Genomic DNA, 16,146 nt, shown 5'->3' with positions numbered 1-16,146 from the left:
ACCAAGAGAACAAATGCTCAGTATCAAATGTAGAACCCAGTATGGAGTTTTAATTCAAAGTAGGAGATTAGTATGAAAAAAGAAGAGAGCAAAAAGATACATGAGGGTTAGGAGAAAGGCAGAAGACAGAAAGGGAGATAACCTATTATTGTGTTGGGCTGGATGGGTGTCAGCACACAGTGGGAGCGGAGGCCGGGAAGTTAAGATGGGGCTTTATTATAAAGGCTTTCAGATGAGACTATAAGGAATTCTGATGCCATCCTTTGAATGGTAGGGAGCCACTGTCAGTGGCTGAGTGGAGAAAGGATATTTAAACAACCTGCCTGTGTTCATATAGTTAGCAAGTGGTAGAGCTGGAATTCAAGCCCATATCTTCTGACGTTAGGGCCCTTGCTTTTTAAATTACTCCAATAAGAAGATATCACTAAGCTTTGTGGTCTTGAACCAAGATTCCCTATCAGATGAACTGGCATAAAAATCATCATCTCCATAGGCTTTTTGAATTCCAAACTCACATCACAAGCTTCCTACTTAACATTTCTATGCAGATATTACACAGGCATCTCAGAACTGTCATGTTCCAAGTGGAATTCTTAATTCCCCATCTTAGTCATTTGTCTCATCCATCTATTTGCCTGAGCAATTGGTATCTCTTTCTCCCTCTTCCCTTACATATGTAATTTATTTCCAGGCCTTTATCAGTTTCACCTCCAAGAGAATAACCGGAATATCTCATTTCTCTCCTATAGCAATGAATGTTGGTAGCCTGACAGTCTCTTCATTGATTGCTCCTTTGTTGCAATCAATGACTTCTACAGCATCCAGGGGAACAATATGATTAAAACACAAATCTGTTCACCATATTCCCTTGCTTCTCAAAGTTCATAAACTAATACAGTCAGCCTAGCCTGCCCGCTTCCTGATCTCTTTCTCCATGTGATTGTTAATAGCTAGTTCTCCTATACTTTAAATCTACTAAGTGTTTGCCAGCAGGTTCTGGTACATAGTAGGTATGCATTATTTATCAATGAATGAACACCTGAGTTCTTTGCATTCTGAAACACTCTGCTGCAAAGTGACATTGCTTACACTTAAATTTTGTAGGGGAACTTGTTAAGATTGTCTTATAGCTGAGGTGAACATTGGTAACACCTGTTTAAAAAGAAAAAATGTCTTATAAACTCAAGTTATTGTGTCCATGATCCACATTGTTAGACTTCAAGGTCTCAGTCGCCTGTTTCAACTTTCAGCAACTAGGAACATCATTGGTCCTGCCTGTGGTGCTCCAATCCCTCCAATCCCTACAATGGGGGTTCTTCTATTGTTCCTGAGAGGGCATGACAGATAGCACAATAGGAAAAGTAGAGGATACCACTATGGGGACGCAGAGGTTATGCTCTCCACACTCTTGTGACTTCTTTGGCATATGGCCCCAGGCATGACCTCCAGGTCATGAAATCACTCTAATGTGATTATGTGGGGCATTTTTTTTTCCTGGAAATTCAGATGATGATTTAATTGTTATCAGCAAATGAAAATTTGTGTTCTATTTTCCCACTAGGGCTAAACCTCTTTAAACATAATTTGATTCTTTTTTATAATACTGTGTTTTTCCTTTAAAAAAGGAGAATCATGTGAAATGCAGTTCCATTTAATCTTCCAGTACAGGAGGAAGAACGTGACTAAATCTTGGGGAGGAGACTCCCAAGATTACCTTTTGCATAGATACCCCATTACTCAGAGAATCTGACACACCTCATTCCTGTTGGAGGGATGACTCACTTGCTCAGACCATGCTTAGTAAGGTTCTCAGAGCTCACCTCACATCAGAAGAGGACTGAACAGTCCAATCTCTGATCCTCGGTAATACCAGATCCATGCTAAGCCACTGCACTCTGTGCTGGTTAGAAGAGAAACCCCAGCCCTCCAGCAATGAAATGCCCCACACACGCATGCTCTGATATACTTAAGTATGGTTCCTACAGGTGAACCCTCCCAAGGGGCACAGTTCTGGCTGCAGGGCTGGGGCTCAGCCATACAGCTGCTTGCCGCCACCTCCTCAGAGTGGTCCCTACTGAGTAAGAGGCGCTCTTGGATCTGCCTGTGGATGTCCATCTGCAGCCTACACATCTGCTCCTGCAGCTCACTGATCACATTCAGAACTGACTGTGGGAAGGAAGAGAAAGAAGAGAAAAGCACTCAAGGTCAGTGAACAGAGGCAAAACTCCTGTGGAGAGCAACATGGAAGGAAGTATACAGAGGGTAAGCAGCAGGTGCCCCCAATAGTCACTGTCCATGGTAGACCATTCTCTTCTCAGGAACCAAAAGACGTGGCATTTTTCCTGAGACTTGCTGTATCTATAGCCTTTCTTCCTGTTTGAGCAAACCCCTGACACCTCCTTTGTGCTATGTTAAATGGCCATCCTTCCATGTCAACATCTGAGATGAACAGTCTTTGAGATTGCTTCACCCAAGCAGAAGCAACAGCAAAGACAGGCACATAATAGGGGCACACAGAAAGACATCTCCCTTCCATACACGTGTCCATGCTACACATGCTAATTCCCCCATGCACACACCCAAACGTGTCAACAGCCATGTACAAGTGACCTACACATTACACATGATGCATACATGATACTGTGTCCCCAACCCTATGCTCATTCAGATGTCAATAGACCTATTTTAGCACCCAGTCTATATTTCTTTGCCTTGTCCAAAAGACCATCCCAAGCAAGGTTTTGCAATGCCCCACTGAAGTGTGGACCTTCCTGGTCTACCACTATAAGACACACTCCCAGCCACACCAATGAGGTCGAATTTGAAGTGATTCACTCATAGTGGACACAGATTCCTACTTTTTCTTATAGTTTCCCATAAATCATCAGAGGGCTGACTCCAAACCCAATAAAGCAAGTTTTACAGAACCCATCTTACTTTTCATTTTCACTATTTTAAAAATCAAGAAGGGTTCACTTTTAGTTTCCCAGCAACTCACACGATTTTCCTTAACTCCTTCAAAAGTCACTTGCAAAAAACAGCTTTGGGACTGCTGTCCTAAGTTCTTTGCACCTGTCAGAGGCATTAGAAGGATCAAGCCTATTCTTCCTTTGATCTTATTAAAAATAAAAACATACCTTTTTAAAAGGCTTTCTATTGTCCTCAGCAGCACTCTTCTTTGTTGGGAGTTTGACCTTCCTGATACTGGTCATGCAGGTGCACTTTTATTTGTCTAGTAAATTTCCTTTCTATCTTTTGTATAGGTCCCTTTAAAATCTAGTTTCTCTCAAGGTATTGTTAAGTCCTTCCTTTTTATTGATACTATCTGTGAGGTGACACAGTGAGAACTATATTATTTTTTTCAGCAGCTCAATATCATTGAATCATCTTCTCTTCTAGAGTTCCCCAGATTCTTTATTTCTAAACTTTCAAAGTGCATGTCTGTCTGTGCCTAGTTTTCCCCTTGCTCAATTACATGAACTTTCAAATAAAAATGACCACTCACTCTTAACACACTTTTCCTTCATAAAGCACTTTCTCCCTTTGCTTCAAATTTGTAGCTAGAAGGGCAGCTTTCCCAGTTTTATATTCTTTCTTTTTAGGTAGATCCTAGTAAATGAAAAAAACTTTCAAATACTTCAGTATTCAACTGAAGACTTTTTAGGAATTATTCAAATAATTGTTGCCCCTTTCCCTCCATTACTGCCCCTTGTCTGTATCTGATCAGTTTGGGGATGTGTAACAGAAATGTATCTATTTTTCTTCCTCTGCTTTGTGTGACCATGTGATACACCCAACACTGCCAAGCTATTACCCTTAGTTCTCCCTAACCACATGTCGTTATTGTTTCCTGGTATGTGTGTATCATCACATGTGACACTTAAATTTAGCTTTCTAATTCTTTATCTTCAGGGCTGGCCCATCTCCTTTCTTACTATAAATGTTTCTCTCCCACCTCACAAACTCTTTTAAAGCTGTTTTTTGCAAGTGACTTATCCTTTCTTGAGTCCCACATCATGATGTTCAGGTTATGTTTATGAGATTGTAATTGCTGCTCTATGTTGTAATCTCAGTTTATGCAGTTTGTTAATCCTGCTTTGCCAATCATCAAAGTTCATTTTTACGGTTCTTTTCTATGTGAAACTACTCAGGACCTCCCACAATCATAGCTTTTCCTTCCCTTCCTACTAGTTAAACTGGTTCACAATTATCCTTAGTTTTTTTCTTTTCCTCTTCCTTTATTCCAATTTAATATTGTCCTGGCATTTTATTGATGGTAGAAATAACCTCTATATTAGGGCTGGGATTGTGGCTCAGTGGTAGAGCACTCCCCTAGCGCGAGCGGGACCTGGGTTCGATCCTCAGCACCACATAAATGATGTTGTGTCCATCTACACCTAAAAAAATAAATATATAAAAAAGAAATAACCTCTATACTCTATAGACAGCAATTTGGAAATATATCAAAATTTCAAGTGCATGTACTCTTGACCCATCATTTCCACTTCAAGAGCCTCACACACGTTTGAGATTATTCGCTAAAAGTATTATGTGTAACCACAAAAACTTGGAAACGAATGTCTACCAAAGAGAACTGGTTAAATTCATTAAGGCATAGTCAGTAGAAAATATGCAGACATAAGTATATATGAGGAAGTTTTTGTTGTTTTTCTTATTATACTTAGTATGAAAAGAACTCTAAGACTGGTACATTTTTAAAAGAAAGGTTTAAAATAGTGAGAATTTGTAAACTAACTCTCTCTCTCTCTCTCTCTCTCTCTCTCTCTCTCTCTCTGTATGTGTGTTTGTGTGTGTGTGTGTGTGTGTGTGTGTGTGTCTCCACAGGAATTGCTTGTCCGTGCATAAAATAACTGCAAAGATACAAAACAAACTGATAACATTGGATCCTGACTGCTGGCTATCAGACAGGTATAGAAGGAGACCTTTTGCTATATATCCTCTTGAACTCTTGAATTTTGAATGATTGAAGTATATTTCTTATACTAATGAAAAAAGTATATTTATAAAAGCAAGAATAATAAAAATCTTCTTCCCAGGCCCGTCCATGTCTAAGCACATAAAATGTTCCAAGCTCTTGCTCTGTGGCCAGAGTCCATCATTCGGATTGCTCCTGCTGAGAAAGTGAAATCCCTCCCTTCTAAGGTCCTAACCACATGAAAAAGGAATGATAACCTCACCACCACCTGGGTTGTAGGCCTTCCCATGTTCAGCCAGGAAAACCTAAAGATTCTTTCTAGTTCTCTTCCTGTTCACATAAATCCCTGATAAATTGGGATAACTCCATTTGTCAGCACTCCTGGATCCCTGCTCCCCTCTTAACAGGCAGCTCTGGCAGCTATGCTCAGAACTCACTGGGTCCCACAATGGGATTCAGATGCAGGCTCCCCACACATCCCTTCTCCAATACCCTTTTGATTAATATGCCTCTGAAATGTCTTTGATCTGCGGTACCATACAGAGGCTTCCTTTGCCCCTGAGTCTTTCTGTGTGTGTGTGTGTGTGTGTGTGTGTGTGTGTGTGTGTGTCTCCACATGAATTGCTTGTTCATGCATAAAATAACTGCAAAGATACAAAACAAACTGATAACATTGGATCCTGACTTCTGGCTATCAGACAGATGTAGAAGGAGACCTTTTGCTATATCTTGAATTTTGAATGATTGGGGAATATTTCTTATATTCATGTTATATCATATTTCAAGTTATATAATCCTAAATCTGGCACTAACTTTCCATCTTCTGTAATCTTGCTTTTCAGGAGTAAATCTAATTAATTAAATCTTGGATACCCTGATATAGCCCAGAACCATTGCAAAAGGTTGGAGAGAAAAGGTAAAATAAATAGGAAACTCAATATTCACCCTTAGCTCTTGTGAGCCACTACATAGCAACCCCTAAGCCGGACTGGCCATCAAAAAATCTGTGCCTCCAAGTCCTCAGGTCTTACTGAGTGGCCACCAGAAATCATTTCCACAACACAGAGCAGACTTAAGAACCGTGGCTTAAGGGTATGATCAGAACCAGAGCAGAAAGAGCAGTCTGCAGCACTCTTGTTAACAGCAGCTTCTTTTTTTCATTGAAACATAAAATGGAATTTGAGGATAAAGCTGGAGCTATCCTGAGGAAGTTTACTTCAGTTCTGGCTACTTAAAAAAAAAAAAAAAAAAGTCCTGTCTTTTCCAAACCACAAGCAATCAGCCCTTAGGCTAAATACATTCACTGGAAAAAAACAGCAGCAGTATAGGAAGGAAAGCAGCATTCCCTTTATTAACACAATTACAACATCTGGTGACCTGAGCTAGCAAAATGTCTCACTCAAAATAAACATCTCCATCACATGACCGCAGTGCAGCTTCAGCAACACTCATAATTTTAAGTCCCTGTGCTCCAGTAGCTACAGAGAGAGGCAGAGGACCTGAGTATACTAGCAAAGAGCATGCTCAGTTACAAGAATGAGGAATTTATTTCAGGTCATGTGGCTGCTCACTGAATATCACAGGTTTAAACAGTCTACAGAATTCCTCCACATGGAAACCTAATATTTGTACTAGCAATGGGGAAGGGCTGTGATCTGGTAAAAACAAAGGCTAAAAACTCAGGGTCTATGTTGCCTCTTGCCAAAACTGCCTGATGGAAAAACAACAAAAAGCTCAGATTATAAAACAATGCTTCAGAAAAGAAAGAAAGAAAGAGAGAGAGAGAGAGAGAGAGAGAGAGAGAGAGAGAGAGAGAGAGAAAGTAAAATGACTGCTTTAGCAATATATATCCCAGAAGTGGGAGCTCTCCTTTCTTTCTGACTTCCCCTACAAAGGGACTGAGTGGCCGCCACATTAACTGCATTTTTCCACAGGTGGACTGACTCTCCACTCACACATCCCACACACGTAATCCCTATACTGACTGGTGTACAACCAGGCAGGTGACCAAAATTGGCCCAAAGAGATGCAACCCTAGGGCTTTTTCTGGAATCTTTAAGAAAAAGAATGTCCGCAGGGGCTGCCAGCCTGGCAGGACATCAATGCACAACTACTGACAGCATCTTTGTTACCAGATGGTAGAGACTTTCTGAGAATAAAAGAAAACCAAGTGATACAGTAAAATTGATTTTTAATGACTCTGTGAGATTACCCTGATCTAGTCATATCAGACTTTTTAAATCCCAGACTTTTCAAGCTATGTGACATAACAACTCTCTCTTCTCTTTTTTTAAGTGTCTTTGAGTTGACTTTCTGCAACTTTAAGCCTTCTCACTAAGCTTTACTGAATTCTGCCTCCAAAGCCCTAATGTATATTCACATGTAATTACATATCTTGAAGTATTGGTAAAGTGACAAAATCAGAATAAAACCCAACTGCTTTTCTATGAACATTTAAGACACAGTCCATTTGATTAATAAATACTTCATACAGATTGGTTTTTTGTGTCTGAGACCTCTGAGGCATGTAAATATGTATTCAAGTCTACATTTCCATTTCTAACATGCTAACAATGCTATCAGTAAGTGATCAATAAAAACTGGCTATTACTATGTGTCCTGCACTGAGTTAAGGACTGCACATACATGATCCCACTCACTCCTCAGGACAACCAAAGAAGTAGCAAGTATTGCTGTCTCTATCATTTTATAGGAGAAGAAATGGGGATTTGAGAGTGAAATTACTTGGCCAATATCATAAAGCTTCTGAGTAACTTAGCATGGGTCAAAGATGGAGCTCTGAATCTACAGCCTGTACTCTTAATCACTAGAAACTACTGTCTCAGCTTACTAGAGATATCCTCCTTTGGCAACTAACTACACTTCTTACTAAATACAAGAAGTGGGTTTTCAAAAGCAATGTAAAGAATATGCCTACACATTGAAGTGTCCCAATTGCCAGCATTTACCCAGCAAACAGAAATATGGTACATGTCAGTGCAAACAATGTTGATGTCTTTCAGAAAGGAACAATATGCATGTTTAGAGTTTTAAGAAGCCTAGAGATGAAGGTAAACCAAGTACATACAAAATGCCAAATTCTAAACATGCATACTATGATAGGCACTTAACTTTTGTAAGTTTATTTGGTCTTCACCACAAAGTTATCCATTTTATAGATAAAGAAAATGAAGTTTAGAGAGATTAAGTAACTAACTTATTGAAGTTCATAGAGCTACTGAGCAGATATATATGAGTAAATCTGCCTAGGTTTTTCTGAAACCAAAACTTAATCTTTGTTTGTACCTCATAATGCTGGGTGTAAATATAAAGATTTGAAGGTAAAGGCACATGAAGGTGGTTGTCTAAGGTTAAAACAGGCTGATCTCTCAAATAAAAATGCTACAGAGCCTAACCCTCTCTAAACCTTTATCCAAAAAGGAGTCTGGCATGCTCTAACTAATGGCAAATGGGGCCTCAAAAACAAAAGTAAGAAAATATTCTTTTAGACAAGGCGTGTGCACGGGCACACCCATATGACCCATCAGAAGAAAAGAAACATGCAATCTGAGGGCTCCATCTGGGTCAGTGAAATGTATGTAAACAAAATGTCTCCAGACTCTCGGGATATAGTGACAGTGGCCTGTTGGGAAGCTGTACTTCATCCCAGTACACTGTAACTACCTTGGTTCTTACAGAAGACATTTTGTGTCCCTCCATATTTGTCTGATCCTTCCCTCATTACTGCATGCCTTTCCATCCTTGTCAGCAGTTTGAGGGAGGATAAAAACTTAGAGCCAATACTGGGTGGTTTGGGTATTGCTGAAATTTGCAGCCACAGCAAAACCTGATAACTTGATATTAACAAATCATTGTGTCACTAGTTGCATAGATATTCCTGGCACCCAGTGGCTGCCACAATTGGGGTTGACCAGATGGCTGAGTCCATATTAGGATAGCCCCTCCCAGTTCCCTACTTATTCAGGTCTAAGCTTAGTACAATTATAGGACCTTCCAGAATTTGGTGTATCGTACCCACCTCTGCTTTTCTCTGCTTTTCCTCTTGCTCTCTTTGCTCCTTCTCCATGCCAACCAGCTTGAGCTTCAGCTCAGACACTTCAGTCATCAGATCAAGCTTCTGGGTCTCAAGAGATGTGCGACTTAACAGCTCCTACAAGAAAAACAGATCTCAAATATCATAAACCAACATTGCTACAAGGATAGCTCTAGCTCCATCTATAGATGTAAGGCAGTATCTAAATTGTATATTGCACACTACAAAACTGAGACTGCTGCATATAACCTCCAGGTCTATTAGAGATGGACCAGGGCTGACACTGGTTCTCTCAGGGATAGCATATGCCCTGGTGTGACCCACTGTGATTTTTGAAAGACAATATGAATGACAATTATCAAAACACATGTTTCACCACAGAAAATTCTTGTTAATTATTTCCAAACAGAAAAAAAATACATGCGTACTCTCAAATAATCAACTTCTTCCCATCTCTATTTTTAAGGCAAATTAGCAGTTCCTCTCTACCACATAAACAAAAATTCACATTAATAATGTCTTTTTCAAAACCAAAGTTTCTAGATCACCTGCTGGGCACAGTCAATATTGAGTCCAATCTCCAACCATCTCAATATAAGATCTCATTACAGTGAACATAGATGGGATTTAGAATAGAAAGTGGATATTTATGAGTATTTATTTGATGATTGTATAGGAATCTTAATATGAGATGGATCTTTTCTGAGAAGTACCAAAATTACAATTTGAACATTGTGGTACATAAACAAGAAGGCTGTTTTTTCCTGATTGTGAGGAGAGATCAAGAAAGTTATTACTAGTCCTGCCAATGCTAGAATGGTGACTGACTACAATCAGATATCTCAGATCTTTAACAACAAATTTGTCATAAATACATACACTTATAAAATACACTTACTAAAAAACAAAGGAGATAGTAAAAAATCTGCTGAGGGTTACTAGAAATTATAAAAGACTTCAAAAACCAAAAGCACTTCCCAAAAGTTCAGGACAACAGATATTTCCATTGGCAAATAGCAATGTCCTGTCATGGTCAAAATCCTGGCACATGGTAGTTCCTGGCAAGGAGAATGTTCCTGGCAATCAGGATAGCAACAGACCAAAGTATTAGACAGAAAAGACATAATATCCTTCATTGTTCTACACATTTTGTATCATCTTGGGCATCCCAACCCCAGTACAACAATGGTGATCTCAACATTCTGACCTAACAGTTCTGATTTCATAGATTTAAAACTGTCCTCAGATCATAAATCAAACCAGAGAGGACAGACAGTTTGACTTGTATTACATAATTCCCCAGGTCAAAGGCTGACAGTACCTGGGACAAACTGCTCATGTGCTAACCTGAGGGGATGAAAATCTAGAAGTCCATCAACTCAGTGCAATGGATTCTCTGAGCTCTGAGCTGAGGAGGTGGTTTCTTCCTGGACTGGCCAAACTAGAAGCTGACTGACAGGGCAGAGGCAGCAGCTCTGCAGAGCCAGAACTGGGCTACTTGGCTACAAGGAGTCAGGCAGATAAGTGTGTCCAATGCAATGGAGAATTTGGATTTGTTGAGTGCCTCCTCTGTGTCAGATACTGCTGGGTACTTTCACATATATCCTCTTAATAAATCCTCCTAGGAATTTGACAGTAAATATTAGTACCCCAGTTCTATAGATGAGGAAACAGAACTGTAAAGGGTAAGTAAATCTTTTGGCCAAAGACACATGCTAATCATCATCAGCATTAGTTTTCAAACCCAGTTCTGTTTAATTCCAGAATTTATTTCTGTCTAAGATATCACACTGCTTCCCAAACAGAAAAAAAATACAAGAATTTTGAGGAAAAAAAAAACATATATACATAGTAATAAGCAAATTTGCACTGAGCCAAGGAAATATTCTCTCAGATTGACAAGATTTCATTGAGCCACATACTATCTACCAGGGTCTGATGCTAAGGTTAGGCAGGCCATGGAGGGCCTTAAGCAATTCTTCCCTGGATGGAGGACACACAGAAATTATGAGTTCTCTTGGTCTTGAGTATTTGAATTTCTCAAGATGTAATCATCCCCATATCACCTATTCCCTTAACCCCCTCCTCTTCTTCTTTCTCCCCCTGACCCTTACTTTCTACCATCTCATTGTCTATCTCTTCCCATCTTTCATCTACCTGCCTTGTTTCAAAAATGATTTAAGGAAGTTTGAAAAATATATATATCCAGGTTAAAAAATCCTAAAATTAAAGCAGATAGAAATAGAAGTTGAACTCAAGAGTTACAGTTTGTAGAAAACTCATGCTATAAAGTCCTGTGAACAAGTAGGAATGGACTACAATGAATATGCAAGCTTACTTACTGCAATGCAACAGAGAAAAGGAAAAATTTCACAAATTAAGGTCCACAAGAACAATTACTTCAGAGATCTAAAAAGAAAAGTTCTATAGGAGACTACATTTATATTTTTAAATACTTACCAGAAGCCAACACTTAGGGACATCATGTTAAAATACAGCCTTTGTTGACTACTTGAGTGCTGTAAGATGATATTCATGCAATTTTTCTACTGATGAGCATTCGAGATACTGCTTTGGTGGAATTCAAAAAAGCTTCAGAATGTGTCTCCCTTGAAAGTTAAAAGTCTATTCTACTTCCACTACTGCCAAAATCTCTCTAGCTGTTTTAACTACCAGTTGTAATTGGTCATACCAATGTTCTAGCTGATGAGAATAATATTGTAATTGCTTCCAATATCCAGTCCAATTAGCCGGTTTTTCACTTGGTCATGCTCACATTGAAAGTGGACATTCCAGTTGGACATGCTAGTGTTAATTAGAAACCTATTATGATTCACTAATAATAAAGCTTTGGCTTACTGTCTCCTAGCTTATAACTATTAGCATGTTCTTCTACCTGTGATGATCATCTTCCCTTTGTCCTTGTCAATAAATGTTCTAGTACATGAATTCAAAACACAGTCTTCAGTAAGCTTACTGCAATCCAGCTCTACTTCACTATCTCCAGACTGAGCAAGGCATCTTACCACTTATTATGTACTGGAATCTCTAAAAATGTATAACTTAGTAGGAATTAATCACTGACATTCTCAATTACTCCTTCTACTTCCAAAATAAACAGAATCTTGTATTTTTTCACAGTGTGCCATGTTCTTCCAGTCATCTTAAGTGGAGGACACTGTGTTCCCACCAACCCAATTTACTGAACACCTTCATCCCTGTTCCAGGACTGCTTCCAGACCACTGTTTGTCTCCACTAATCTACATCAACCCTCCTCTTATAAGGCAGCACCATTCAGTTATATTCTCCCCAAATATCCAGAACCAAGACATCCTCTCATTTCCCATCAACAGCTTTCATCAATATCTTTTCTACCTACTTTGGGCACTTTGTGTCTCCTCAGTAGATTCAACATCGTCGTTAATGACTTTTCTGCTCAGTAGTCACATTGACCTTCTGTTCAGCTTCACAGTGAATCTCGGCTCCCACAGGCTTTACTTCTACTTCCTTTTAGCTTCTCAGCAGCATGGCCAGAGCTTGATTCTCATCTTTACCCAGAATGTATATTCTCTGCTTCTAAAATCCTCAACTCCGAAATTCCCTCCACTGGCCACAATCTTCTAACCTTTCAACTGCCCTACTTGCTCACTCAATCTCTAATTTCTTCTTCTGTGACCACTAGTTACTTAGTAACTCATTGTTTTCCTGGTTTATCAACTTAAGTAGTACTTGTCTCCCTATCCACTAGATAACCGTAAGGTTAGTCATTTCAATTGTACTCTTATTTATACCAAAAAAAATCCTTCACCCAGCTCACCCTACTCTGAAACCTGATGTACTGTGTGTTCATTAGAGTCAAATTCAGCCAAGTCTCAGTCTTTTGTTTGTTTCCATTCCCAATGGCATGACAATTACTAGCAAAAGTCATTTAATGATGGTTTTGATACAAATTCACACTATCAAATTACAGTCTATCTTCCAATACTGCCTGAAAAATGTTGTGCTCATCTCTGATTCCTTAAGGGATTTCTCCAAATCTTTTCTGTTCTTAAGCCATAAACCCCACAATGCACCCCTCTCCTCTTCAAATAATTTCTCCTCGTGTTTACTGAAAAGTGAAAAACCAACAGATTATTCACTGAACTTAAGTTCTTCCTATTTCAACATTTTCCAGAATCATCTCATTCTTATCTCCTAAATCCCTGTCTTAGAAGTAGCAAGCACTCGGCTCCTTTCCAAGGCTAATGTGCCACAACAGCACATGGCCATCCTCTCTGTCAGGTTCTTTCACTTTTTAGAACAGTTCTCTAGCCCAAAAAGTTTCCATATTGCACAGAAAAAGTATGCATCAAAGGATACAGTGCTTCCAGAATTTGTTCCTGAATCGTCACCTCTCACTGACCTTCCTGTCTCTTGCCATTTCTCAGTCTCCAGATTCTTCAGGCATCCTCACACAACTTGATGAAACTTAAAAGTTATCTTTGACTTTGTCCCTGTGTTATGGACCTGCTTCTCTCTCTGGCTGGTAACTCAGAATGACTCCCATTCACATGGCCCTAGCCTCTCCTTCACCTCTGTGCTCTGTTTGAGGAGTTCCCAGCAAGCTCAGTACTAGTCTAGGGTAGGACCATCAATCATCCACTTTGACAGGCATTTAATCTCTCCTCACCATCAGCTCTCATTCCTCAGGCTATAAACATGATCAAATTTCTGACATTCTTAAGAAACTCCCCTCTTGACCCTAACTGCCCCTCAAGTTACCACCATCAACTCCCATGTCCTCTCCTTGGGCAAGTACATGCTGTGTGTTTAAGTGCTGTGTTTCTCTGCCCTTTCCTCCCCTCTTCATAACCAAGCTTTAAAAATAATATATCTCTGGGGCAGGGGTTGTGGCTCAGTGGTAGAGCGTTTGCCTAGCATGTGTGAGGCATTGGGTACAATTCTCAGCACACATGTAATTTAAAAATAGGTCCATCACTAAATAAAAAATATATATATTTAAAAAATAATCTATCTCTGCTGCCTCATCTTCTCAACAAGATGCCTGCCTACCTGAAATCTGGTTTCTGCCTTCACAAGTAAGGCACAGAAATAGTTCTGGTCTGGAAACTGATGTCCAACCTTTCAGAAGCTCTGAGATGTAAACTTTTTAATTTCCAGGAAAGGCAATATATTTGTCCTTCTGGAAGAGGTTAGTGGTAGTGGTGAAGTGCAGGGATCCTGACTATACTTCTTGGTTCTTAATAGTCTCCACTTCATCAACTGGTATAAGCTACTCCTTGCCACCCCATCTTCCCTGTTCCAGATTTTCTTGACCTTTCTTTTTCCTCTTCATCTGTTTTGCTGACTGCTTTTGTTCTGTTTACACTTAAAGAAAAACATTCATGAGACTCTAGTTCTCATTTCCAGGACTGGCTTAGCTCTGGATCCAGCCTCCTTGTCTGGAGCACTAACATCTTCCCCAGGCAAGGTTTGCCCCACACTCAGGAATCCTGACTTCCATGGGGTAATCCTGCTGGGAGTCTCTTGGAGTCCTGCAGCTAGCACGATGTGTGGGGAGGGCAGGGGAAGGGAGGCAGGGGGCTGAGGATAAGGGGCAAAGGTTTCATAAACAGCATTCTGCTTGCTCCAAATTGTTTCAAGGTTTCCTGGAGGGATGAGGAGGGAGGAGTATGATGGGCTTGTTTTACTTACTGTGAAGGATCATGAAACTGGCTAATGATGCCTCAGGAAAAACAGTGAATAAAATTATCACTCACCTCTCTCACTTCACCACTACCACTAATCTCTTCCAGAAAGACAAATACATCTCCTTTCCCAGAGATGAAAGAAAGTTTACATCTTAGAATAACTCTCCATTTCCTTTTGCCCAAGCTCAGGTTCTGACTGGAGCTGATAAAAAGAATTTGCCATTCAGGCCACATGTTGAAGCAATTACCTCCATCTTTAAGTGTGGAATATGAACCAGGGAATTACTGACCAATGACAGAGGACTACAACCAGACTGGCAATCTGAAACTAGAATGAAATAATGGGCCATGGAAAGACATGTAAGAAAAAAAATATGTTCCTTTGCCCTTTGATGCAAAAGACCTGAGCCTTGCCAGGAAGCCTGGATCATGAGTAACACTGTGCAGAGAAGAAGTGCTTACAGTAAAGTTTGAGTCCAGATTCAGTCCCCACTAACTAGACCATCTCTCTGAACCTCAGTCTTACCTATAAAAAGAGGTTAATGTATCACTCCTTGCTGTGGTCTAAGACACTCAACATCAAACAGGATAAACATGAAAAAACTAGTTATTTGTGCCTCATGAATCTCCCAGAGGGAATTTTAGAGAATATTTGGGAAATGCCTGCTTTCTTCACACATGACTCAGTGTCTCACCTCCTTGAATGGATTTGTGCTTCTTCCAGATCATATACATGGCCCTATTTAATATTCTCTCTCTGAGACAGAAATACCTTTTTACTAGCCAGGCACTAATCAAGGGTCCTAGGCCCCCAAACCCCCTGCTCAACATCTTAACTTATACAGGCCATTTGTATGATAGTGAATTTTTAAAACACAAGAATAATTTTACAATTCTAGGTGGTAGTAGAGTTGGACGACGTAGAGTCCATATTACATCCTGTAAGAAAAGTCCATATTATAACATGTAAGAAAAACATGTCCATCAACCTTCCCAGACCAACTGCCATTAGTCAGTTATAGAAGCTCATGTCCACTGACTCCCAATCCCCTACACTGTCACTCTGCATGCTTCACCTAAAAGGCATCCAAAGCAATGAAGCTAACCAAACCCAGAAACTCTGGGTCAGGTGGGAGACCTGAAACAAAGGCTGTTGTCACCCAGGGTTTCCCATAGCAGTAGGGTAGTGTCCTCACAAAGAAATGGAGGTTTTCCTTTTGGCACTGTATATCACTTCTGTTCTTGATGTTAATTATATTTGCAAATAGCCAGTCTCTGGGAAAAATTTCTCTTTGGCTGACGTCCTATGTAAAACCTCTGATCCACTACGTGCCATGAGCTTCTTCCCTGAGACCATGCTCCTCTGGAGAAGGGTCAGTGATCAAGGCAAAGAAGCTCAATGTGCAGGAATGAACCAGATCTCAGAAAATCCACAGAGGCCACTTTAGAAAAAGCCATATGGCCT

At 39.9% G+C, this 16,146-nt stretch overlaps 1 protein-coding gene across 26 annotated transcripts in view; it reads right to left on the bottom strand.

Annotated features, from left to right (window-relative positions):
- Positions 1 to 16,146, bottom strand: part of PPFIBP2 (PPFIA binding protein 2) — a gene marked incomplete at its 3' end in the record, with an annotated part of 145,044 nt that overhangs the window by 37,004 nt on the left and 91,894 nt on the right. For 17 of the 26 annotated variants that reach the window (XM_081279528.1, XM_081279519.1, XM_081279509.1 and 14 more), the window contains 2 exons: positions 8,976 to 9,107; positions 1,984 to 2,166 (listed from right to left, as the gene is read on the bottom strand). In XM_081279528.1, coding sequence (XP_081135654.1) covers positions 1,984 to 2,166; positions 8,976 to 9,107 — 315 coding nt within the window. Of the gene's footprint in view, positions 1 to 1,983; positions 2,167 to 8,975; positions 9,108 to 11,450; positions 11,562 to 12,370; positions 13,581 to 16,146 lie in introns of those variants that run through there. The other 9 variants (XM_081279511.1, XM_081279517.1, XM_081279518.1 and 6 more) reach the window with 4 other exon arrangements.

Source organism: Spermophilus citellus (assembly GCF_964194105.1).
Source record: "Spermophilus citellus genome assembly, chromosome: 2".
Classification (NCBI taxonomy): Eukaryota; Metazoa; Chordata; class Mammalia; order Rodentia; family Sciuridae; genus Spermophilus; species Spermophilus citellus.
Note: the sequence above shows the minus strand (reverse complement) of the source record. Positions and strands in the feature narration are given on the sequence as shown.